The sequence below is a fragment of the Osmia bicornis genome, chromosome 11 (assembly GCF_907164935.1).
Source record: "Osmia bicornis bicornis chromosome 11, iOsmBic2.1, whole genome shotgun sequence".
In the NCBI taxonomy this organism is placed as follows: domain Eukaryota; kingdom Metazoa; phylum Arthropoda; class Insecta; order Hymenoptera; family Megachilidae; genus Osmia; species Osmia bicornis.
Window position 1 is genome coordinate 5454674 of NC_060226.1, and position 24319 is coordinate 5478992.

The 24319-nt window shown below is 36.1% G+C and overlaps 4 protein-coding genes across 8 annotated transcripts; 2 read left to right on the forward strand and 2 right to left on the reverse strand.

The window, feature by feature from the left end:
- Window positions 1-12254: 12254 nt before the first annotated feature.
- LOC114881395 (prolactin regulatory element-binding protein) lies at window positions 12255-14753 on the reverse strand. The gene is made up of 4 exons (XM_029198176.2): window positions 14377-14753; window positions 13896-14302; window positions 13143-13837; window positions 12255-13066 (listed from the first exon to the last, which is right to left on the reverse strand). The coding sequence occupies exons 1-4, from the start codon at window positions 14512-14514 to the stop codon at window positions 12981-12983; spliced, it is 1326 nt and encodes a 441-aa protein (XP_029054009.1). The 5' UTR covers window positions 14515-14753; the 3' UTR covers window positions 12255-12980.
- A 4-nt stretch (window positions 14754-14757) lies between these two features.
- LOC114881396 (adenosylhomocysteinase) lies at window positions 14758-18021 on the forward strand. 3 transcript variants are annotated; one of them, XM_029198178.2, is made up of 6 exons: window positions 14758-14847; window positions 15660-15850; window positions 16541-16882; window positions 16965-17180; window positions 17263-17489; window positions 17635-18021. In XM_029198178.2, the coding sequence occupies exons 2-6, from the start codon at window positions 15716-15718 to the stop codon at window positions 17930-17932; spliced, it is 1218 nt and encodes a 405-aa protein (XP_029054011.1). In that variant the 5' UTR covers window positions 14758-14847; window positions 15660-15715; the 3' UTR covers window positions 17933-18021. The 3 variants fall into 3 exon arrangements, with proteins under 3 accessions (XP_029054011.1, XP_046143931.1, XP_029054010.1); XM_046287975.1 differs by having other exon boundaries at window positions 14766-14852; XM_029198177.2 differs by lacking the exon at window positions 14758-14847 and adding an exon at window positions 14893-15066.
- A 141-nt stretch (window positions 18022-18162) lies between these two features.
- On the forward strand, window positions 18163-18756 carry LOC114881398 (DNA ligase 1-like). Its single transcript, XM_029198180.2, has 3 exons — window positions 18163-18255; window positions 18320-18476; window positions 18539-18756. The coding sequence occupies exons 1-3, from the start codon at window positions 18205-18207 to the stop codon at window positions 18754-18756; spliced, it is 426 nt and encodes a 141-aa protein (XP_029054013.1). The 5' UTR covers window positions 18163-18204.
- A 71-nt stretch (window positions 18757-18827) lies between these two features.
- Window positions 18828-24257, reverse strand: LOC114881392 (GATOR complex protein WDR59). Of its 3 annotated transcripts, XM_029198169.2 has the most exons (20): window positions 24023-24257; window positions 23851-23900; window positions 23619-23754; window positions 23337-23550; window positions 23116-23249; window positions 22866-23015; window positions 22638-22797; window positions 22490-22569; window positions 22344-22410; window positions 22066-22274; window positions 21745-22008; window positions 21521-21671; window positions 21259-21452; window positions 21042-21175; window positions 20739-20960; window positions 20545-20671; window positions 20044-20073; window positions 19451-19611; window positions 19138-19391; window positions 18828-19052 (listed from the first exon to the last, which is right to left on the reverse strand). In XM_029198169.2, the coding sequence occupies exons 1-20, from the start codon at window positions 24074-24076 to the stop codon at window positions 18913-18915; spliced, it is 2931 nt and encodes a 976-aa protein (XP_029054002.1). In that variant the 5' UTR covers window positions 24077-24257; the 3' UTR covers window positions 18828-18912. The 3 variants fall into 3 exon arrangements, with proteins under 3 accessions (XP_029054002.1, XP_029054003.1, XP_029054004.1); XM_029198170.2 differs by lacking the exon at window positions 20044-20073; XM_029198171.2 differs by lacking the exons at window positions 23619-23754; window positions 23851-23900; window positions 24023-24257 and having other exon boundaries at window positions 23341-23429.
- Between the last annotated feature and the right edge of the window lie 62 nt (window positions 24258-24319).

Consider the following 24319-nt stretch of genomic DNA (forward strand, 5'->3'; position numbering starts at 1 on the left):
TGTGGTACCCCATGTACCTGCATGTGCTTTATTGTGTTTTATGGTGTGGTTTCCTATGTGCTTTGGCAAATATTTACGGATTTATTAGTGGGTTTTATGGAGTGGTACCCTATGTGTTTTGGCATATTTATACGGATTTATTAGTGGGTTTTATGGAGTAGTACCCTATGTGTTTTGGCATATTTATACGGATTTATTAGTAGGTTTTATGAAGTGGTACCCTATCTGTTTTACTATAATTTTGCAACTATTTTATGGTGTTCTATGGTTTTGATTTTCATATGTTTTGGGATGTATTTGCATGTGTTTTACCATGTATTATGGTGTAGTTATTCCCATATAGTTTTGCATGCATATTTTTGAATTATCCTATGTATTAGCATACTAACTGCAACAAATTGAGAGAAAACATATATCGTTCAAGAATCGTGATTTATATGCTTTCAGATGAATGCTTTGCCAGTGGGGGTACCGTTTCTTTGACGAGCCAACAGACGAGCTATGGATCGTGGCGAGTGCAGTGGTGCAAGTCAACGATCGGTGAGTCGCATGCTTTAAAGTTCCTCCGGTTCCCATCATGTCGTAGGACGAATGGTCCGTAGCGACACGGGAATTGGTTGTAATTTTTATTTTTTGAGCGAGCATAGTGACCCACGAATATCACTGTATCATTTTATACAATGATAATCGTGCAAATTGTTTTTTTGTGTATTTTATGCCTTAGCTCAGGATAGGGTTTTCTTGTACATATTTACATATACATATAGATTTCGAGTTTAAAAATGTAGAGAAGTCGGATGACCCTCCGATTTCACCATACACTTTCTTTTTTATATGTACAAGAATTTCTTTCGCGATGAGCAGATTTCAATATCAAAGTAATAAGCATGAATACTTTTAATTACTCCAACTACTTACTTTGATAAGGAAATCGCTCTTGAAATTAAAACATTTTTCCGATTTTATTCGTGAAATTGGCATCAGGTTAGTATATGGGCTGGCCCCCACAAGGGGGGTGGGATTTTCAGATTTATTAGTGTTGCGAAAAATTTACAGCGCGAGGGTAACTATGACAATGCACTGACTAGTATTCGGTGGGAATCCTTTTGGTTTTTAAATTCAATCCAATGTATTATTTATTTAATAAAATTAGTTACAAGGATTCCGCGGCATAAGACCGTGAAACACCATCTCATGGGAGATAAACCCATGCATTACTAGGCCTTTGCAGGCGCAGCTTTAGAATACGGAACATATGAAAATATGTTACCATATTCTAAACTGTAGTCCTTTTGTCTATACTATGGGCGTCCGTCAATCTGACACCGTTGGATGCAACGTGTTGGACGGGCGGGTAGCGCTCTTAGCGAAGGGGTGCATCCTGTCCTGGCGTTACGACGTCCAGGCGGGGTGGGTGGTATGTAGCGTCTGGCGTATGAACTAGGGGGCCTAAGAACCTTCGTTGCCAGCTGATATTAGCAGTGCACCATGTTTTACGTCATAGTTGCCCAATTTTGCTTTTTAGTATTTGCTCTTCAAGCATAGTTTAAAGCTCCCCTTTCGTACTTGATATTCATTTTGTCACGTTTACGATTCTCGACCCTAAATACTCATCATTCGCATTTCAGCCTCATGAACTCTATCACATAATCATTTATCCACCTGCATATCTTTGTGTAGTGATATATATCCCCGTTAGATATTAATGTACCAGTCATGTCTCTAGATCAGGAGTTTCTATTTTAATTAGTGTTGCGAAAAATTTCCAACGCGAGAGTAAATATGACTATACACTGACTAGTATTCGGTGGGAATCCTTTTGGTTTTTAAACTCAATCCAATGTATTATTTATTTAATCAAATTAGTTACAAGGATTCCGCGGCATAAGACCGTGAAACACCATCTCATGGGAGATAAACCCATGCATTACTAGGCCTTTGCAGGCGCAGCTTTAGAATATGGAACATATGCAAGTATGTTACCATATTCTAAACTGTAGTCCTTTTGTCTATACTATGGGCGTCCGTCAATCTGACACCGTTGGATGCAACGTGTTGGACGGGCGGGTAGCGCTCTTAGCGAAGGGGTGCATCCTGTCCTGGCGTTACGACGTCCAGGCGGGGTGGGTGGTATGTAGCGTCGAGCGCAAGTTCAGGGGGCCTAAGAACCTCCGTTGCCAGCTGATATTAGCAGTGGACGCATGTTTGAGTCATATTTGATCAATTTTGCTTTTCAATATTTGCTCTTCAAGCATAACTTAAAGCTCCCCTTTAGTCATGTTGCTAGATCAGGATTTTCTATTTTAATTAGTGTTGCGAAAAATTTCCAGCGCGAGAGTAACTATGACGATGCACTTACTAGTATTCGGTGGGAATCCTTTTGCTTTTTAAACTCAATGTTTTATTTAATTAATCAAATTACAAGGATTCCGCGGCATAAGACCGTGAACACCATCTCATGGGAGATAAAACCATGCATTACTAGGCCTTTGCAGGCGCAGATTTAGAATGTGGCGGAGTACCAAATCTTCCATTTGATAAACTGCTGCCTTTTGTCTATACTATGGGCGTCCGTCAATCTGACACCGTTGGATGCAACGTGTTGGACGGGCGGGTAGCGCTCTTAGCGAAGGGGTGCACCCTGTTCTAGGCGGGGTGGGTGGTATGTAGCGTCGAGCGCAAGTTCAGGGGGCCTAAGAACCTCCGTTGCCAGCTGATATTAGAAGTGCACCGTTTTTGCGTCATAGTTGCTCTATTTTGCATTTGAGTATTAGCTCTTCTTTCGTACTTGAAATTCATTCTGTCACGTTCATGGTTCTCAACTCAAAACACTCATCATTCACACTTCAGCCCCACGAACTCAATCACATAATCATTTATTCACCCGCATACCCCAGTATAGTGAAATATTAGCCCGTTAGATTTTCTATTTTAATTAGTGTTGCGAAAAATTTCAAACGCGAGAGTAAATATGACAATGCACTGACTAGTACTCGGTGGGAATCCTTTTGGTTTTTAAACTCAATCGAATATTTTATTTATTTAATCAAATTAGTTACAAGGATTCCGCGGCATAAGACCGTGAAACACCATCTCATGGGAGATAAACCCATGCATTACTAGGCCTTTGCAGGCGCAGATTTAGAATACGGAACATATGCAAGTATGTTACCATATTCTAAACTGTAGTCCTTTTGTCTATACTATGGGCGTCCGTCAATCTGACACCGTTGGATGCAACGTGTTGGACGGGCGGGTAGCGCTCTTAGCGAAGGGGTGCATCCTGTCCTGGCGTTACGACGTCCAGGCGGGGTGGGTGGTATGTAGCGTCGAGCGCAAGTTCAGGGGGCCTAAGAACCTCCGTTGCCAGCTGATATTAGCAGTGCACCATGTTAGTGTCATAGTTGCTCAATTTTGCTTTTCAGTATTTGCTCTTCAAGCATTGTATAAAGTTCCCTTTTCGAACTTGAAATTCATTCTGTCACGTTCACGGTTCTCGACCTCACGAACTCTGTCTCATAACCATTTATCCACCTGCATACCTTTGTGTAGTGAAATATTACCCCGTTAGATATTAATGTTCCAGACATGTTTCTAGATTAGGATTTTCTATTTTAATTAGTGTTGCGAAAAATTTCCAACGCGAAAGTAAATATGACTATACACTGACTAGTATTCGGTGGGAATCCTTTTGGTTTTTATGTGATAAAATTAGTTACAAGGATTCCGCGGCATAAGACCGTGAACACCACCTCATGGGAGATAAAACCATGCATTACTAGGCCTTTGCAGGCACAGCCATAGAGTACGGGACATTTAAGTATGTCGCACTCCATACGCTAAGCTGTCTTAAAGTCCTTTTGCCTATACTATTAGCGTCCACCACTCGAACACGTTGGATGCAACGTGTTCGATGGGTGGGTAGCGCTATTAGCGAAGGGGTGCATCCTGCCTTAATGGCCAGGTGCCATTGCGGCCAGGTGCCTTAAACAGGCGGGATGGGTGGTATGTAGCGTCTGGCGTATGAACTAGGGGGCCTAAGAACCTTCGTTGCCAGCTGATATTAGCAGTGGACGCATGTGGAGTCATATTTGCTTAATTTTGCTTTCCAATATTTGCTCTTCAAGCATAATTTAAAGCTCCCCTTTAGTCATGTTGCTAGCTCAGTATTTTCTATTTTAATTAGTGTTGCGAAAAATAACGCGAGAGTAAATGTGACGTTGCACTTACGAGTATAGGGTGGGAATCCTTTTGGTTTTGAAAGTCAATGTTTTATTTAGTTATTGAAATTAGTTACAAGGATTCCGCGGCATAAGACCGTGAAACCATCTCATGGGAGATAAAACCATGCATTACTAGGCCTTTTCAGGCGCAGCTTTAGAATGTGGCGCACGACCATATGTTACATATTGTAAACTGCAGCCTTTTGTCTATACTATGGGCGTCCGTCAATCTGACACGTTGGATGCAACGTGTTGGACGGGCGGGTAGCGCTCTTAGCGAAGGGGTGCATCCTATCCTAGGCGGGGTGGGTGGTGGTAGCGTCGAACGCAAGTTCAGGGGGCCTAAGAACCTCCCTTGCCAGCCCTATATTAGAAGTGCACCATGTTAGCGTCATACTTGCTCTATTTTGCTTTTCAGTATTTGCTCTTCAAGCATTGTAGAAAGCTCTTCGTTCATACTTCAACTTCATTCAGTCACGTTCACGATTCTCGACTCTAAACATTCATCATTCACACTTCAGCCTCACGAACTCTATCACATAATCATTTATCCACCCGCATACCCCGGTATAGTGAAAAATTAGCCCGTTCGATGTTTATGTACTAGTCATGTTTTTGGATCAGGATTTTCTATTTTAATTAGTGTTGCGAAAAATTTCCAACGCGAGAGTAAATATGACAATGCACTGACTAGTATTCGGTGGGAATCCTTTTGGTTTTTAAACTCAATCCAATATTTTATTTATTTAATAAAATTAGTTACAAGGATTCCGCGGCATAAGACCGTGAAACACCATCTCATGGGAGACAAACCCATGCATTACTAGGCCTTTGCAGGCGCAGCTTTAGAATACGGAACATATGAAAATATGTTACCATATTTTAAACTGTAGTCCTTTTGTCTATACTATGGGCGTCCGTCAATCTGACACCGTTGGATGCAACGTGTTGGACGGGCGGGTAGCGCTCTTAGCGAAGGGGTGCATCCTGTCCTGGCGTTACGACGTCCAGGCGGGGTGGGTGGTATGTAGCGTCGAGCGCAAGTTCAGGGGGCCTAAGAACCTCCGTTGCCAGCTGATATTAGCAGTGCACCATGTTTTATGTCATAGTTGCTCAATTTTGCTTTTCTGTATTTGCTCTTCAAGCTTTATATTTGCAAAGTCGAGTCACTTTTATTAAAATAGTCTTGTAAAAACGTTTATTTCATCGCTATCTTCTCCATTCGCTCTCGTCTTCGACTGACCTCACACCGCGTTACGCATATCCTTTTACCGCGGTCATCCTCCAAGCTATCCGACTATAAACTCCACCCCCCTGGTGGGGCCAGCCCATATACTAAATCGGAGCCGTGAAATTTCGCCGATATTCTTACTTTTAATAAAGTGAAAATATCATCTTTAGTTTTTGCTAATCATACGTTTTAGCTTAGGCATTTCAGCACACATGAAGAAAACTGGTAGGTGAAAATACCTTTGGCCTTGTTCATTTTTATGCCCAAAGCTCATTCGGGTACTTAGATGTACTCGCGTGGGTGGAGGGCGGTGGACAAGGTTTAGTTTTAAGTGTAATACATTTTGGCGACTGACAAAAGTAGTGAACCAATAGTGAACCACGATACAAGTTCCGCATGTGTGTGTGTGGTTAGGATGTGGGATTTGTATCGTTTATTAACAATCTTAACCTACTATAACATTACAAAATACTTATCAAGAATAAATTGAAAAATTTTTACATTAGATAATTCAATAGAATACGAAAATGAAATGTATTACTTTAGCATAATGTTCACTATTATTTGTCAGTCGATTTCAGCAAAAAGGTATGAATTTAGTAGAGTGTGAATGTTGAATTGAACTCGGGTGTCGGAGGCGTCCCGGGACGTTCTCCCTAGGTGTAGGCATTTTTGCACCCGGGTGGTTGTATGAGAACCGTGGAGTGAATTTTTGTGAGAATGATTTTTGCCCTTTTTTAAATATAGCGATAGGCAGGCAGGTAGTTTACTTCTGGTGTGATTGAGTTTAGTTTATAAGTAGGCAGGGCCAGAGCAAGCTTTCATGTTTCTCTTCGTATTCTCCTCTAATACGTGAGAAGCTTGTATCTGGGGTTGGGAAACCAAAAATCAAGAGAAAAGATGAAAATGCAATTTAATTAATTTAGCATTCTCTCTTGATTTTTTCAAGGCCAAGCCTTATTAGTTTTTAAGTCGTAGTCGTGGTACTAGACCCGATTACAAAAATGAAGTATTAAAGTGAAAGTGCAGTGAAGTGAAGTGAAGTGAAATTAAAAAGTGTTTTGTGCTTGGACATTTGCAAAAATTGTGCAGGTATGCGAGTAGCGATTCAAGGGATTGTTGCTCGTTTACGTGTTACGTTTTTACAAATGTCTGAGCAAACGTAAAATTTTCGCGAGTGATTTTTGTGAGGCTATTGCCGAAGAAAGAAGAGGCTATATGCTGAAGAGCCCCGGCAAAATTTGCCCAGAAGAGGGGAACTACTAATGGCACTCCATCTTCGGATGGACAGTCATTCTGTCACTATGCTCGCTAATTTGTTTTTTCATTTTTTAGTTTTTTTTTGTATGATTCTTTTGCACATATCGTCGAGAACATATTAAATTCGAAATTTTACGAGTTCAACAGCCAGCTCGTTGATTGGCCAACTTGCGTTTTATTTCCCCTATTTCCTTTTTCTTTATTACTTTATTGAAATAAATTATTCTTTTCTTATTGATTTGCCCATCTATTATATTTCATGTTCTCATTTTAAATAGGTTCAGTTTATTTAAAACATAGCCTGGGTGAGTTCTCATTTTATTAAATATCTCTGAGATTGTAATGGTAATTATGTTTTCTGTTCTCTGCATTTTTCATTTCAATTGTAATGGAAATTATGATGTTAATTATATTTTCTATTTCAGCATTTCATTGTTGAATTGTTATTTTGTTTGTTTTGGGGGGTTTTGTGATTTTAGGGAGGTCACTATTTTATTTCAGGAAATTATTCTCCTCATGTATATAATAATCATCTTTTCTATTACAGCATTTTGTTGTTCAATTGTTATTTTGTTAATTGTTACTGAAATTATGATTTTTATTATATTTTCTATTTCAGCATTTTATTGTTGAAAGTTTTATGTTGTTTGTTTTGAGGGGTTTTGTGATTTTAGGGAGGTCACTATTTTATTTCAGGAAATTATTCTCCTCATGTATATAATAATCATCTTTTCTATTACAGCATTTTGTTGTTCAATTGTTATTTTGTTAATTGTTACTGAAATGATGATTTTTATTATATTTTCTATTTCAGCATTTTATTGTTGAAAATTTTATGTTGTTTGTTTTGAGGGGTTTTGTGATTTTAGGGAGGTCACTATTTTATTTCAGGAAATTATTCTCCTCATGTATATAATAATCATCTTTTCTATTACAGCATTTTATTGTTCAATTGTTATTTTGTTAATTGTTACTGAAATTATGATTTTTATTATATTTTCTATTTCAGCATTTTATTGTTGAAAGTTTTATGTTGTTTGTTTTGAGGGGTTTTGTGATTTTAGGGAGGTCACTATTTTATTTCAGGAAATTATTCTCCTCATGTATATAATAATCATCTTTTCTATTACAGCATTTTGTTGTTCAATTGTTATTTTGTTAACTGTTACTGAAATCATGATGTTAATTATATTTTCTATTTCAGCATTTTATTGTTAAATTATTATTATTTTCTCAATTGTTTCTGATATTAGGATGTTAATTTTATTTTCTATTTCAAGATTGTATTGTTTAAATTTTTATTTTATGTTGTATGTTTTGAATGGTTTCACGTTCTTATGATTTTAGGGTGGGTCACTAACGTAGCCACCTCCATGTGGTGTGACCTGGTAATTGATATCGTTTTCTAAAGATAACTTTTAGAAAGCGATATCAAGCTGAGAGCTACAATAAAAAGATTTATATATTTTTTAATTGGGAAACAATAGTTTAAATTCAGAAAAGTATTTTCGGGATTGCAATATTACCATATAGAACGTATAACTATAGTAATTTTATAGTTCCTGAAAAAGGAACTTGTATGATTTTTGACTAATTACAAATGACTAATTACCTCCTTCATTTCAAAGTCGGTTAAAAATAAAATAAAAAGAAAATCACAAAATATAGAATTTAGAAAGAACGAAGTTGTTTGATACGCAATGGTAGAAAGAAATCAACCCTGGCGAAGATATTTCAAGCAGAGACATTGTACATTGGAAAGGTTGTAAATTTCTTTATCCATGACTCTGGTCAGGCGCCAGATCTCACCCTTGTCCACAGAACACATAATTTCTGCTTTTCATTTGATGGAAATTCGCTACGCGATAATTGAGGTGGCGCTTAAATCAGTTTCTGTTCGGTCTAATTTTCGATGAAGCGTTGACTGTTTTACCGACGCGGAATTCGAAGTTCATTGGTCGGACTCTACGCACCGACGAGATACTGTATCTCGTCGGTGCTCTACATCAGCTCACACGTATTACCAGTCCTGACGTATGATTGGTCGAAGCAGTCACATCTATTATTTAGGCTCGTATAAAACTAGGAGGTTAGTCGACGTGTGTATATACCAAGCCTGCTTTACGCGACTGATTGATAAAACAATTCTGCTTTAAGCGACTGATCGATAAAACAAGTCTGCTTTAAGCGACTGATTGATAAAACAATTCTGCTTTAACCGACTGATTGATAAGACAAGTCTGCTTTACGCGACTGATTGATAAAACAATTCTGCTTTAAGCGACTGATCGATAAAACAAGTTTGCTTTAAGCGATTGATTGATAAAACAATTCTGCTTTAACCGACTGATTGATAAGACAAGTCTGCTTTACGCGACTGATTGATAAAACAATTCTGCTTTAAGCGACTGATTGACAAAATAAAAGAAGCCCGCCAAATCCATTTCAGGACTTCAGATATTCAGGACTTAAGCACGCGTTTGAAGGTGGTATTGTGCAGTGTTGAACAATTTATTTTGATTAATTGTGGTAAATTATTTTTAAAAAAGTACTAAATGGAGTTGGACTTTGCGGATATCAAGGATGCGTGTTAACCCAAACTATACATATTTGTATCAAGTGATGTGATTGGTGCATAGCAGTGACTACAGATCCAGTGACTTGGATTTGTAGTCACTGTGCATAGGTAATGAGCGGTGTCATAACCAAAAAGAAGCAGCATAACCAAAGTCTGTCTAACCTTATTTATAATATTTGTATCTGAAAATAATAAGCTTATAATTTAAATTAAATTGTTTTTTCCCGAGTTCAGAATTTATTTTAATCAGATAAATAGACAAATGGAGCCAGTAAATAAAAAGAAGAAAACTAGAACTTTTACAGAATACGAGAAAATGCTTTGGGTTGAATTAGTCGATAAAAAGTTACTTTGGCCGGTATTCAGAGTCACAACTTATTTCTAAGCTACAAATTTATTTGTATCTCATTCAGCCAATGACAAGAAAAGTATTTTTAATTTCTATCATCAGTACTCATTGTGAGTTCCAATCGATACAGCAAAATGTGATAAAAGTATGATAAGGGGGCTCTAAAGCCCCCCGAATTTATAGCAGAGAACTTTCTTATGCGAGTGATCTGTTTTATATCTCGTTTGTACTGCTACGAAGGTCACTGAACGCTATTTTCTAGAGCTTCGATTTTCACGTTCTAATACTTTTATGTACGGCGCCATACTTTGTTGATCACGCGATATCGCGTGCTCGATAGTCAACGATAAGTGGACGATTGCGTGCAACCTAGACTTCCCCTCGGTTAAGGGGAAGCGAAGAGGAAGGACGAAACCACCATTTATCCTTGTTCTTTACGTGGTAAAAGAAGATGAGTTTAGGTTAAGTTCTCCCTAGAGGTTTTAACGAAACCGAAGGCAAGTGGTGGAAGGTTTCTCCTGGCTCCTCCTACCCGTACCCTTAGCCATAGGGAAGCCCACATTGTATCCGAGTGCAAGATCACGCGATATCGCGTGCTCGATCATCAACACCAAATGTCTGCTCAGGCAAACTCGCGTTGCTCCAATATGTATTTAGCTTCAAAGCGTCAGTATTTCTCTGGTGTTACCCGAAGAGAGCTGCTTGTCCCATAGTCTCTTGTTAATTATTTTCTACTATAGTCGCACTTAGTTCTATCTCATTATTTAAGTCTACAAAAGAAATGGAGATAGATTCTATTCCTGGGCCATCACGTATTTATCGTAAACGAAAACGTAGTTCACCGCAATGTAAACAGAGTTTACATAGCTTATGTAGAACAGAATTAAACGACAGTGACAGTGATTTATCAGCGAGTTCAAGTGACTATAAATTACATTCTGAATCCGAGAGTGATGTATGCGGGACTGAGTTATCTGAAGATGAATCTCGCGAGTCAACTTCAAACACAGAAATTCATTGGTCTTCAGATAATTCTTCGATGCAAACTATGTCATTCGTAAAGCAACAAATGTTATTAATGCCAATACCAGCGCCCTGTGATCCGATTAAATTTTTTGAAATGATCCTCACCAACGAATTTTTCGCGAACATCGTCAAATATACGAACGAATACGCTCAGCATCTTCTTAATCAGGAGATGAGAAAATCCTCAAGAGTGAGGGCCTGGAAAGATCTTACAGTAGATGAATTAAAAACATTCATTGCTCTACTTCTACATACAGGAACAGTTCAATTGCCAAAGCTAAATGATTACTGGAAAACACATTGGCTTTTTAATTATTGTTGTTTTAGTAATTATATGTCTAGAAATAGATTTCTGTTAATTCTACGCTGTTTACATTTCTCACCTGTTGATGTACAATCTATTGAATCCAACGATAAATTATATAAAGCATGCCTTGTTCTTGATCATTTTAACAATACTATGAAGAATATTTATTATCCTGGTAAAGAACTTTTGTTAGTTGAATCAATGTTGTTATGGAAAGAAAGACCAATCATTCGTCAGTTTATCAAAAATGAATACCACAAGCAAGGTATCAAGTTTTACATGCTGACAGAACCAGATGGTACCATTATAAAGCTTGAAATTCATTCAGAAGCTGGAGATGAAACTTCAGAAATCAGACATACAGAGAACATTGTGTTCAAGTTGCTTCAGAATAAATTAGACTCTGGTCACAGTATTTTTATGGATAGTTTCTATAATTCATACAGTTTAACAACAAAACTTTTAGATCATAATACTCATTGTACAGGAACCTTAAATAAATCAAGGAAAGAAATTCCAAAAGATTTGGTTTCAACAGTACTAAAAAAAGGAGAAAATAAATCAATATTTTGTAATGGTGTACATATTGGAAAGTATCATGATAAACGAAATATTTTTTATATAACTACAGAGTTTATGGATAATATGATTGAAACTCGAAATAAGCAAAATGTTAAAAAATTGAAACCTCAAGCTCTTATTGTTTATAATAAATATATGTCAGGAGTAAACAAACAGGACCAAATGATGGCCTATTACCCATGCTCGAGGAAGACCTTAAGATGGTACAAAAAAATATTTGTACACATATTACAATTGAGTTTTCTGAATTCTTTTTACCTGTACAATAAATTTGCTAACCGAAAATGCAGCTTCTATGATTTTAAAATGCAAGTTTTGGAAATTTTATTGCCTAAAAAAGAGACTGTACCAAAATTAAAAACAATACACAGACTTTCCAAAATTGAGAATACGAAGCAAGATACTAAAAAAAATATTAAAGTCACAATGAGGAAAGAATGTAAAATGTGCAGAATAAGGAGTGTTCGTAAGGATACGACATATCAGTGCAATGTTTGCACAGGACAACCAGGTTTCTGTGTAGAATGCTTTTTCGATTTTCATAACAAACAGTAGAATGTATTACCATTGTGAATAAATAAGTACTTATATTCCTATAATATTTCCACTTCTCCTCCTTATTTTAAATAGGTATAGCTTTTTTGATTAAGAGTATAATATTTGTTTTACTGAACGAACTTATAAAAAACAATTTCGTATTGAATTTCTGACACCTATTTATTACATTAACAAAATGTACATTATTCATATCACCTATACACAATCCGATGTACAAGTTTGGTCTGTGACAACATGTTCTCAATGACAAATTCTTTGTTCGCTATTCACGTCCTATGGCAACATTTTTTCCTGGGAGATGTATTTTGAAAAAAAGAGTTAATAAAACTCGGTGTAATGCTATTTATATATCTATATATCTAGCTTCACGTAATGTGATCTTTTAAAGTCTATGCACCAAGAAATAATGATTACGAATAATGGAATAAGAATGATGTAAATCTATGTAACATTTTACATTTTGATGTCTATACTCTGCTATACACGTGAAATGTACAGAAATAGTAAATCACATAAATGCAATGAAGGTAAAAAAAGAATGAAACATAATTGGTCTTTAGATGTAAAAAATATACGTGGGAATAAAAACATCTATTTACAATGGTGTTTGCTAAATAGTTTGTCTACTATAAGGTAGTTATTTATCACAGCAGCACTTCATTCTGTGCAGCAATTATCTATGTAAGTGAGAGTCGAAAAATCTTTTTTTCTGTACGTGAAGCGATACACCCCTCCCTCTTTCTTTCTTTTAAATTTCTTTACAACCTACGAAAGACACGTGTGAAACTTCGTTTCATTTAGCCCCGAGGAATCCTAGAAAAAGTACTGCTCTTCTTGACGTTATTAAAAGTATATATATTTTTAGGTCATATTCCAAGGTAACTGCAGAAAATAAATGCTCCACAGATACTCAGAATGATCAATATGATAACAAACCAGAATGGCAGTGTATCTGTAACACAGAGAAAAATATTTAATTATCATCCAATGGGTAAGAACAAAATACATAGAATTACTTGATCACTTACGTCTAAACGGTATGCTGTGTATGCAAATTTTGTTATCCACAGAAATGCTAACGACCGCAGTTTCAGTGTTACTAACAATCGCAGGGCCATCTAGTTTAGTTGGTAAGAATTCTAGGCCAGTCACAAACATACTATGTGCTCCAGGTACATGCAAAGCTCTCCTTAAACTGAACGCAACAAATATGTCCACGCTACCAGAGAACATTGTTCCAACAGCTACAAATTTTCCATCGTCCGACACCGCTAAAGCCGACAAGGTCTCTTTGTATGGAACAGCCTTAATGATACTTCCAGAATCAATGTCCCACAATTGCAGGAAGCTAGGATTCTTCCCAACTACTGCATTAGACAAAGTAAAAAGTTGTGTTTTCGATTTACTCTCCTCTAGCTTTCTAAACCTGCATCTTTTGTACATATATTTCAGTCCACTTGGAGGTGTCCATGTTAGTTCCTTGAGCTTTAAACCGTTATTCACATTCCACAGAATAGTCTTGCCATCCTTTGCTATGCTTGCAATCAATGCTCCGTCTGGACTAAAGTCTATATCATCAATTTCTTTTGAATGAACATCTAAATCATGCAGTTTGTGTAATTGTGGGAATTTCCATAATCTGACATGACCATCTGTTCCACCAGTAGCCATCAGCTTTCCATTTAAACTTATTCTGACGATCCTTTGAAGAGGCTCCTCTTTACTGTAACAAATGATCCATCAGGATATAGTATTGTTTATTAGCATATGATAATAGTTACCTAAAATCAGTTTGTACACTGTCTGCTGGTTTCACAATCAACTGCAATTTTTTACTCCTTATATTTGAATTGTCATCCTTAATTTCTTCTATCCTCTCCTTTGAAATAATATTTTCCACTACTTCACCCGAGCGTTTTCTATGCCTTAAGTGTTTCTTACCCTTAAGGTTACCATTATCATTACCATCGTTATCATCATCTTCTTTAATTATCTCTTCATTTTTTATAGTCACCACCTTACTATTTACATTATAAAGCTGACAATGGCTTTCTTGACCAGCTGCAATCCATGTTCTTTTCCCATCATTGTACGTTGTACAATTCATAACTACACTAGGACCTGTCTCATGTCTGGTAACCTCTTCGGCAACAAACTGATATCCATTGTGAGACAACTCAAATATTTCCTACGGATGGATAATCATTTAATTTAAATAATTAATTTCTAACATAGAGAGGAGAATTTTATTAAAAAACTCACAAATCCATTAGCTACTCCTGTCTTAGAAGAACCTCCACCACCACCGACAAGGATATGCCTGCTCGTGAGCATTTGCAACGTGTACAAAGGAAAATTCACCCTGGCCAAGAGACCACAGTTGTTTCTCCTCGGAGGCATGTTAATTCGAACAATCGCTATGCCGTCGTCAAGATTCCCGCTTTCGTCACAGTCGTATAGACAGGTGTCTATTGATAGCCGAGGACCGTGACTGGGCTAGAAAACCAGGCTCTCGTCGAGTTTCTTCTCCATCATGTAGCAAAACGTTTGCTTTTAGCGACCATTTTCTAACATTATAGCCGCGTTTTAACACCACCACCGACTCCAAACTTTCGCGACAACAGCAATGAACACGTATTCAGTCTCATACCAATGATTACAGGTACAAAAAAGCTGGATATACCCTTATTCTCAGAAGGAGACATTAATTTAGGGGGTTCCAGACACCCCCAGGTAAGGTTAGATCTGCATATATATACGATTGACTACAGATCTATAGTTCAGTATCGTTACATTTTCTCGAAGAGTGGTTTTACCGCAATTCGCCGGCGGAGACGTAGTGTATAGGATTGTGTTTCGTTTCTAATTCTAATTAATAACACAACGTCATTTTTTTCGTACCGGTCGTTTTTTATTTGACAAGAATGTCTTCTAAACCTGCGTTTAAAGTGGGTAAGTCATAAAATCATGAATAAATTCTGAGGTACATTAGTCAGACACGTGGTCGTTTTTTTTGGAGTAGAATACGTAGGCCTTAATAACTATTACTTCATAAAATACGTAAAGATTTAGAAACAGATTAGAAAGACAAATTACAAAGAAAACGTTAAAAGGTTGAATAAACAAATTTAAATACAGGTTTCAATTGAAAGAAACCTGATACAATAATAAATGAAGATTAACCTACGCGATCACGCGAGTTTGTTAAAGCGAAATAATTTTTTAAAATACATATCGATATTGACTTCAGTTAATATCGGTATCACATAGTAAAAAATAACAAAAGAACGGTTATTTCAAATCGAACGAAACAACTGAAAATGTGTCATAAGCCACTGATATATGATATATGATATATGATATAAACTCAAATCATTGTTATGAAATAATTTTCTTATAAAATGTAGTATGTGTTACATGTACAGCATGCCGTATGTTATAATAATTAAATATAATTAAAAACGTAAATTATACGTCGGTATAGTTACAAAGTAACAACGTTAAAATTGATCTGAAACTAATAAATAATTTTCTATTAATCGTAGCTGATTTGTCATTGGCGGAATGGGGGCGGAAAGAAATCACTTTGGCCGAAAATGAAATGCCAGGACTAATGGCTATCAGGAAGAAATATGGCCCTGAAAAAATTTTAAAAGGTTCACGAATTGCCGGCTGTCTTCACATGACAGTGCAGACCGCGGTTCTCATCGAAACTCTCGTTGAACTTGGCGCCGAGGTAGGTTGATGCATTTTCAAATATTTTAAATCTCCATTTGTATCCGATGATTCTAAAATTTCCGCGCCCAACTTTCATTGATATGATTTCGATTAATCGTTCGATTCAAGTGACGAAAGTATCTTTGCGAATAAACGTTGTTTATTTCTGATAAGGAGAATGGTACTTCTTGGAAAAATATTCCCAACTCTTTGCTTTGAACCTATAATAAAATAAACCTGGGTCAGGATTCCTCCACGAAGAGTTTCATAAAAAAAAAAATATGTGGTTTGAGAAATAGTGCAGGGAAAAGAAATGATATAAATAATTCGTGTAGATGAAATCTTATCTCGTAGGATCATGACCTTGCATCTTTCTCAAGACTTCCACGTAATTGTATCGAGCGTTGAAAAGGTTTGAAATCTTTTTTCAAATAGAAATCTACATTTGATAAAGCAAGACGAATATTTCTGATGGTTCATTGTAATACAATGTATTATTTGTCCAAAATAAAAAATTTCTAAGAATCCAGAATTCTTAGACTCGTTATACATGTAATTAAAAAGTAAAGAACTCAGAAACAAGCAACTTCCCAAGTCCCAACATCATACAAGCATCTATTACCAACATATTGCTTATATATTTGAAACGCATGATGCAAATCTAACAGAGGTCATCGTCATTACTGATACGTTATCGCTGCTTAACTAGGTGCAATGGTCGTCGTGCAACATATTCAGCACCCAAGATCACGCGGCTGCCGCTATCGCAAAAACAGGGGTCCCTGTGTACGCGTGGAAGGGTGAAACCGACGAGGAATACCTATGGTGCATAGAGCAAACCCTTGTCTTCAAGGACGGTCAACCGTTGAATTTGATCCTCGACGATGGCGGTGACCTGACCAATTTAGTTCACACCAAATTCCCGCAGTACTTGAAGGACTGTCGAGGAATTTCTGAAGAGACCACCACAGGGGTACACAATCTGTACCGTATGTTGAAAGAAGGCACGCTAAAAGTCCCAGCGATAAACGTAAACGACTCGGTAACAAAGGTTCGTCATACACATCCGCATCCTGGTTAAATCCTTGCCAAGTCTTGGAACTTATATGAATGATGATTTTCGTTTGTTGCAGAGTAAGTTTGACAATTTGTACGGATGCAGGGAGTCGTTGATCGACGGCATTAAGCGTGCAACAGATATCATGATCGCTGGAAAGGTCTGCGTGGTAGCTGGATACGGAGATGTTGGGAAGGGTTGTGCTCAAAGCCTCCGAGCACTCGGTGGACGCGTCATCATCACGGAAGTTGATCCAATTAACGCGTTACAAGCAGCCATGGAAGGATACGAGGTGATGCTTAATACTTTCAGACTTAAAAAGAACCAGAAACCTTCGTCGAAAATTTTAGTGAAAAGATTATGAATCTTTTTAGGTGACAACAATGGAAGAAGCGTCAACTAAAGGACAGATATATGTTACCACCACAGGCTGCAAAAACATCATAATGGGCCAACACTTTGTGAACATGCCAGAGGATGCTATCGTTTGTAATATCGGTCACTTTGACTGCGAGATAGATGTTATGTGGCTGGAGAAAAACAAGGTCGAGAAAGTGAACATCAAGCCACAAGTAGATAGATACACATTGAAAAATGGAAGGTGGGTGAAGAACATGTTTTAATTGCTCATATTTATATTTTAAAGAGTTTCAGACAGTTACCTGTTTCAAGGAACATCTGTAAAATCATTTAAATAGAACAGATGCTCTGTCGTTTTAGTTTCACGTTTGATTCTCCCATTTCAGACACGTCATTCTCCTCGCAGAGGGCCGTTTAGTTAATCTTGGATGCGCGACTGGACACTCCAGTTTCGTAATGAGCAACTCGTTCACAAATCAAGTTTTAGCACAAATAGAACTGTGGACAAAGTCGGAATCTTATCCGGTCGGTGTTTACATGCTGCCAAAGAAATTGGACGAAGAGGTTGCAGCATTGCATTTGAATCATCTTGGCGTGAAATTAACAAAATTAACAGACGATCAAAGCAAATATCTTGGCGTACCTGTAGAAGGACCTTACAAGCCGGAACATTACCGATATTAATCACTGAAAATCCGATGGCTTAAATGTACTTCCACCTATGTTATGTAATGGACAGAATTAAAATGTGGCAACGATAGTGTTTTATTTCACATGGTCGATTGTTGATCTGTTAGGTATTCATTTATTAATGTCATTCGAGTGTCAAGTGTTCCCTCAGATTTATTGACGCCAACGCCAGAACTGTATTTTGTAGTATTACTTCGTTTCCACAAACTTGAATGGTTGCAGCTATCGCTTTTAAATAAACTTATTTACGAATTAATTTTATTGAAATGGAACAGAAACTTGCCATACCTCCGTTAGAAGTTAAAGCCTCAATAAAGGTAACATTATCTAATATAAATTTTTAACATGTTTTCATGTGTGTAGAATAATTCATACTTTCAGCTAGTTAGATGGGTGTGCTTAGTTAGTGGTATAATTTATGGTATCGTTAAGAAGAGAGAGTATGGTGCGATAGAAAAAGTATTACGAGAAGAAGAAGAAAGAGAAAGACCGGAAAGAGAAGCCCGTGAACTTCGTGAAAAGCTTCGACGTAACGCTGGTATATTTTTCTATATTTATAACATACATAATGCATTTTGCGTGCTTGTATTCACTTTGCAGCTGAAATGAGAGAATTGGAAAGAATATTTCTCGGGACATCTTCAACTGAAACGGAAGAAAAACCCAATGAAACACCATGCGATGAAACTATAACTTCAAAGGATAATAGTTCAGCATTAAATGATAACAAAAAAGAAACAGTCATTTCTCCAAACAATAAATCAGAAGAAACAAATGATAAAGTAGTTTCAAAAGATGAATCAGACGAAGCACTTTAAACAAAAAGTAATGTAAAAGATGAGTTCATGAAGTTAACGAGGAATGAAATAAAACCTCAAAGTTGCAACAGTTCTTTAAAAAAACGTTTATTATCGTCTTATAACATTCATTATGTATCGTCGCGAATATGTATGTACACTTTTCGTCTCTTTTATTTACAGTTTTAAGAGGGTAGAACTTTCTTGCAAGCAATAACATCCACAGCCAGTTGGGCACAGTGTTTCACTAGTGAACCATTTTGCTAAATGCTGTGTGTGTCCTCCGTGTCCACAAAAAATACAGAAGTTACTTGGACCTAATAGATAGAATGTATGATTTTTAAGTGAATTCTTTCGCAAAAAAAAAAAATGTTAAACATTTACAATTAAAACTCAACATACCTCTCACAGAAATATGACAAATTACACATTCCAAAGCTAATCGTTTACAACTTATACACTGAGGTCCTCTGCTAACTTTGCCACATATTTGGCATTCACTTTGAAATTCAACACCTTTGTGCGTGTCCAAAGGAGTTGCACTCACGTGTTTTAATACTTGTGCACGTGCATCCAATAGTCGCCATCTGTGCAATACTTCTGCATACGCTTTTTTGTATCCGTCATAAAGAGTAGTATATTTTTCATCAAGTAATCTGCAATATTAGATTGTTGATTCATACTTGTATAGTGGAATAGGGTTTAAATCGTATACCTAATATGTTTCACGGAATCCCTGAACGTATCTTGGATTAATTTTAAATCATCGAGTGAATCGGACCACGAGTTGGATCGATGTTGTTTCAGATTTTGAAAATTCCATCCTTCCAATGTGGTATCGGCTAAGTGAATTGTATGATATGGCGAACCACCAGGCTAAAAAGATACATAGAGCATAATATATTATAGCTCGACGTACAAATGTTGCATTAACATAACGAACATAAGATATATAATTGGCAAGATGAACGATATTATGTCTCTGATCACTTTCTGCACAAAGATGTTTGTCTTCTGTGTAAAATTGAAACATTATCATAACAAACAGTACATCACATACAGTTAGTTACTACCAATGTTACTACTACTAATATTGTTAGTCATAATATTATAAGACAGTTAGGTAAAAATATTGAAAAGTTTGGCATCTTAAAATCAGGCATGGCCAAACCTGCATGCTTTGTGGCATCACGACACTTCCACTCCGATGCTGTAAGGCAGTAACAAATATCATGATGATAAGTGAACCCTAAGAACCAAACATTTCCAACACGTACAAACTTAGAAAATTCGGAAATCATGCCTTACCTTCAACCACCACTTTCCTGTAGAAAGCCTCTATAACAAAGATAATATTATATCAATTATCTGGTGATTTTGAAAGATTTTTAAAGAGAGTAATGAAATGAGACAACGGATGCAGATTACGTCGGTGTTGTATGACGTTTCAATTTCAAATTATCATCCGTGATCCTTTAAATTTATTGTAAATTGCACATACAATACCGTCGTCTTGCAAAATATCGTATATATGTACATGTTTTTAATTATTTCTCATGCGCTAAAAGAGGTGCGTGCTGAGTATAAAAGATGTGATATACTGCAATTCGAATAGGCTAACATCAAAACACGAATAAATGATTATATTTAAGAAGTAACCTTGAATATTGATATGTTCAACATGTTTTATTAACAGAAGACAAATGATCAAGACATTTAACATATTAGTTATCAATGATACTATAAAAATAGTGCTCGTGCTAGACCATGCTAGAACTCAACACTCACGTACGAATGTAACATACTTACACTGACATTAATAGACTTGCTACTTAGCCGTGTTTGAGATATATCTGAGTTTTCTGAACGATAACTAAATGCACAACTCAGCATACCAGCCATTTGAATGTCTGACTGATTGGCATAATGCTGTATTCTAAAATAAATGATATTATACATGTTATATTATGTACAATAATATGAATAATTTATTCATTACTTACAAGGAATGAATTAAATTTTGGCCAAAAGGATGTAAAGGCCATGGAGCATCAAGATCAATCATAGGTAACAGTGACTGGCAAGCATTTTGTCCAACGTTTGCAACCGGTTGTGATATAACAAGAGCAGCTAAACACCATGCTTGAACTAAATCAGGACGTTCTAGTGCCGCAGCAACATTTGCATTATATTGGCACATTGCTGGGATATCAGTGATATTAATGCTACGCATCATAAAAGATTATTTAACGAAAAAAATATATAGCAATTGAATGTAAAAAAATAGAAGCATTTGTTGCACTTACACATATTTTTCAGCAAGTTCTTTGTTAACAAAAAATAACGACGAAGCGTCGTATATTATTACCATAAAATGATAATTTTTACAACATGATCTGTAGGTCATTCTATTCGTATTGTGTAATCCTCGACTTATTTTCTGTGAATTCAAAACATTTACTCTTTGTTAAGGAACATCTATAAAAATACTTTCATGATCTTCATCAAAGTACTTCGACTTACACGATCTTGAAAATAAAACGAACTTATAGGAATGTTATCATTCGACTGTACATAGGAATTTGAATACATATGCATAAAATGTTCTCCATTGCCAATACCATTTCCTAACGCAGATAGTGCTCTAGGTGTTGTACTCTCAGGTTTCATTGACGATCTTCTGGTATACGAGGCACGACCAAAACATACAAGTATTCCTATCGAAACACTGAATTTAGTTCCAGTAGACGAATGATTTGGTAGTTTTTAGGATTTCTTTACATACCCACACAACAAAATTTAGCACCAGATGTTCTAGGAAACGGTATATAGGCATCCTGATAATTGGTATATATATTAGAGGAACCTAAGAAATTTGCGTTATCTTGGATATCGTATCCTAAGTGACTGCTTTCATTCTCATCTTTTTTACATGTCTATAAAAACAAAACAAAATTATTATCTAAGACGAAAATGAATGATACGATGAAAAATAAGTTTTCTCTTTACTTGCTCTAAGGTTGTAATTAATTGTCTAAGACATGGTTCCAAACAAGATCTATTCTTCTTAACACGCTGCTGGGCAGTTTGTTTTAAAACTTTTAATAATTTCGTCATTGTTGTATTATCAATTGTTGTCCCAGGACAAAATTGAAATGTAGGTTGTGCACTGTACGGATAATTCGGTGGAAAATTTACTTTTAATATCACATTATAACTTTTGTTGGATGCTGTTACGGTACAACTACGCTCTACAGCATCCATTTCATTGACCTAAAACAGTAAGGATATTTATTCTCCAATATTTCTATCTTTATTATTATATATTACCTCTATATTTGGTATGTTCATATTTATTAAAGAAAATTCTTGCTGCAATGTCTTTGGTTGTGTAGGGGAAGATATTTCTTTATTATTTTCGATGTATGTATCTGCTTCGGAATTCAATATCGGTTCATCCACTTTTGTTGTTATACAATTCACTTCGCGATCATTTTGAGTATCGTTCAGTTGTAATTGTTGGACGGATTGCAATGCTCCTAAGTTAAGAATACACGTTAAATAACGTAGCTAAATATGTATTATATTTATGAGCGTAACGTACGTACTTAAATTATTATCTTCAGAATACTGAGTATAAATAGATGTATTATCGTCTATACCGTGTCCACATAACTGAAATAGGATTGTTCTAAAGTATTTTTATACAAGCAATAGGTACACTTTATTATGTAACTTATGCATATGTACCTACTTTCTTCAAGAAAGGATCAATTTTATATATTCTTAAACATTGATCTTTTGACCAAGTAATTAGTTCAAAATCACTATTTTCTGTAAATTATAAAAATATTTAATAATATCTGGCATTCCAGATAAAAGTTTATATACAAAAAGTATACCTAATTTTTGATGCCTCCACTGAAATTCAAGAACAACATCAGTATGCCCTACAAAAGTATAAATAGGTGCACTGAGGTTTGTTATGTTCCATAACAATAGACTATTTTCTCCTCGTCGTAATTGCGGTACTACTATTGTTACCAATCCCTCTCCAAATGGCTGTGGATAGCTTAAGTTTTATAACCAAAAACAAACTTGGACTTTACTAAATACAATGTTATTTTTACCGTATATCTAGCTCTCCATACTGGTGAATTTGTTGTTAAAATACTCTCGGCTCTCCGTGGATTACTGATATCGAAGATTTTCACTGTACAATCTTGACTAGAAGTTGCTAATTGATTTTGTTGAAATGGACACCAATCTAAACCATGTATCTAAAATAACTTTGGTGTTTATATAAATCTTGTTAAACTTATATAGATTATTAAAGTAAACAGTTATTATAATGATGTCAAATAAAACAGTAATATTCACTTTTGTTAAGTGAGCAGCTATGTACTGCATAGGGCTATTTCCTTTTCGTTGATCCCATATTTTAATGTCCCCATCATGGGCTGTAGCTAACATATTGGGAGATAAAGCATTCCATCTTACTTGAGAAGAACCAGCTGTAACACATTCAATCACAGTTATCTCCAAATGACCATAAAACAAATTTTCCCATCATTTTTATGATCTTCTTCAAGTATATTTACCTACTGCAGACAAAGATAAACAAGGCCTCCTTTGATCTCTTACATCCCAAATATGTATGAATGTATCAATGCTACAAGAAGCAATAATATCTGGTTCCTTGGGATGCCAGTTTAAGTCGCTTACCACTCTTGTGTGTGCTTTAAGGCTATTTGTTGTATGTAAATCATAACAGCCAACTCCATTAAGCGCTAATATTTCAATACGTGTGTTACTCTAAAATCAAAGTTTAAATAAACATATCTACAACATATGCTTAAAGCATATAGTTCTCAGTTTCTAACCGATACAGCGCACAGATGAGAATTTGTACTTGTAGGATTCCATTCTGCTGAGCCAACTTCGTACTTGCTTTGTCTTTGAAATTTTTTTAAAGTATCAGCACCTTCATCTAGATGTTTTACTGCGAAATACCGACGTCTACAAACACACAAGAAAAACATTAAAATAAAGTCAGACATATTAAAAAAAAAAACTGTACATAGTAAACAGTGTTCGGTATTTAGGATTTCTTACCCAGCAAGTAACACATAATTGCCAGTCGCATCCACGGCCATAGTATTAGCCTACGAATGATAAAGATATTTGTATAATTAAGAACATTCAATTATTATGATGAGTAAAAGAGGTACAAACTATTTCATAGTTCTAACATAGGAATGTACTAATATTTTATGAAACGATGTACCTGTAAATCGCGGTGCTCCGTGACCACATAGTCGCTGCCCCAACGTTTTGACATTTTACCAATAAGTTCGAATTCCTGTCAACATTCTGCGAGATTAGAATTAAACCAAATAACGGGCTCGGATACAGAGTCAAATTGTATGCGCGACACGCAACCATAAACACATTCAAAGGCGCATATGTGATATTCTGCATCGCGATCCGTTCATACACATTCTTATCCGTGATTCTCTATTGGTCGGACAAAATTCATGTACTTATCCCCCTTACGAAACAAATGTGGGCAAGGGGACACAGA

Excerpts from the sequence above, each read along its gene's own strand:
- LOC114881395 (XM_029198176.2), bottom strand. The coding sequence starts at position 14,514 with ATGCCTCCGAGGAGAAACAACTGTGGTCTCTTGGCCAGGGTGAATTTT. Across the intron at positions 13,838-13,895 it reads AGTGTACAAACTGATTTTAG|TAAAGAGGAGCCTCTTCAAA; the intron begins GTAACTATTATC and ends CATTTGTTACAG. Across the intron at positions 13,067-13,142 it reads ACACAGCATACCGTTTAGAC|ATACACTGCCATTCTGGTTT; the intron begins GTAAGTGATCAA and ends TCTGTGTTACAG.
- LOC114881396 (XM_029198177.2), top strand. The coding sequence starts at position 15,039 with ATGTCTTCTAAACCTGCGTTTAAAGTGG. Across the intron at positions 15,067-15,659 it reads TAAACCTGCGTTTAAAGTGG|CTGATTTGTCATTGGCGGAA; the intron begins GTAAGTCATAAA and ends TATTAATCGTAG. Across the intron at positions 17,181-17,262 it reads CAGCCATGGAAGGATACGAG|GTGACAACAATGGAAGAAGC; the intron begins GTGATGCTTAAT and ends GAATCTTTTTAG.
- LOC114881398 (XM_029198180.2), top strand. The coding sequence starts at position 18,205 with ATGGAACAGAAACTTGCCATACCTCCGTTAGAAGTTAAAGCCTCAATA. Across the intron at positions 18,256-18,319 it reads AAGTTAAAGCCTCAATAAAG|CTAGTTAGATGGGTGTGCTT; the intron begins GTAACATTATCT and ends TCATACTTTCAG. Across the intron at positions 18,477-18,538 it reads AAAGCTTCGACGTAACGCTG|CTGAAATGAGAGAATTGGAA; the intron begins GTATATTTTTCT and ends TTCACTTTGCAG.
- LOC114881392 (XM_029198169.2), bottom strand. The coding sequence starts at position 24,076 with ATGTCAAAACGTTGGGGCAGCGACTATGTGGTCACGGAGCACCGCGAT. Across the intron at positions 23,551-23,618 it reads CTCATCTGTGCGCTGTATCG|AGTAACACACGTATTGAAAT; the intron begins GTTAGAAACTGA and ends CTTTGATTTTAG. Across the intron at positions 22,275-22,343 it reads TTCTGAAGATAATAATTTAA|GAGCATTGCAATCCGTCCAA; the intron begins GTACGTACGTTA and ends TTCTTAACTTAG.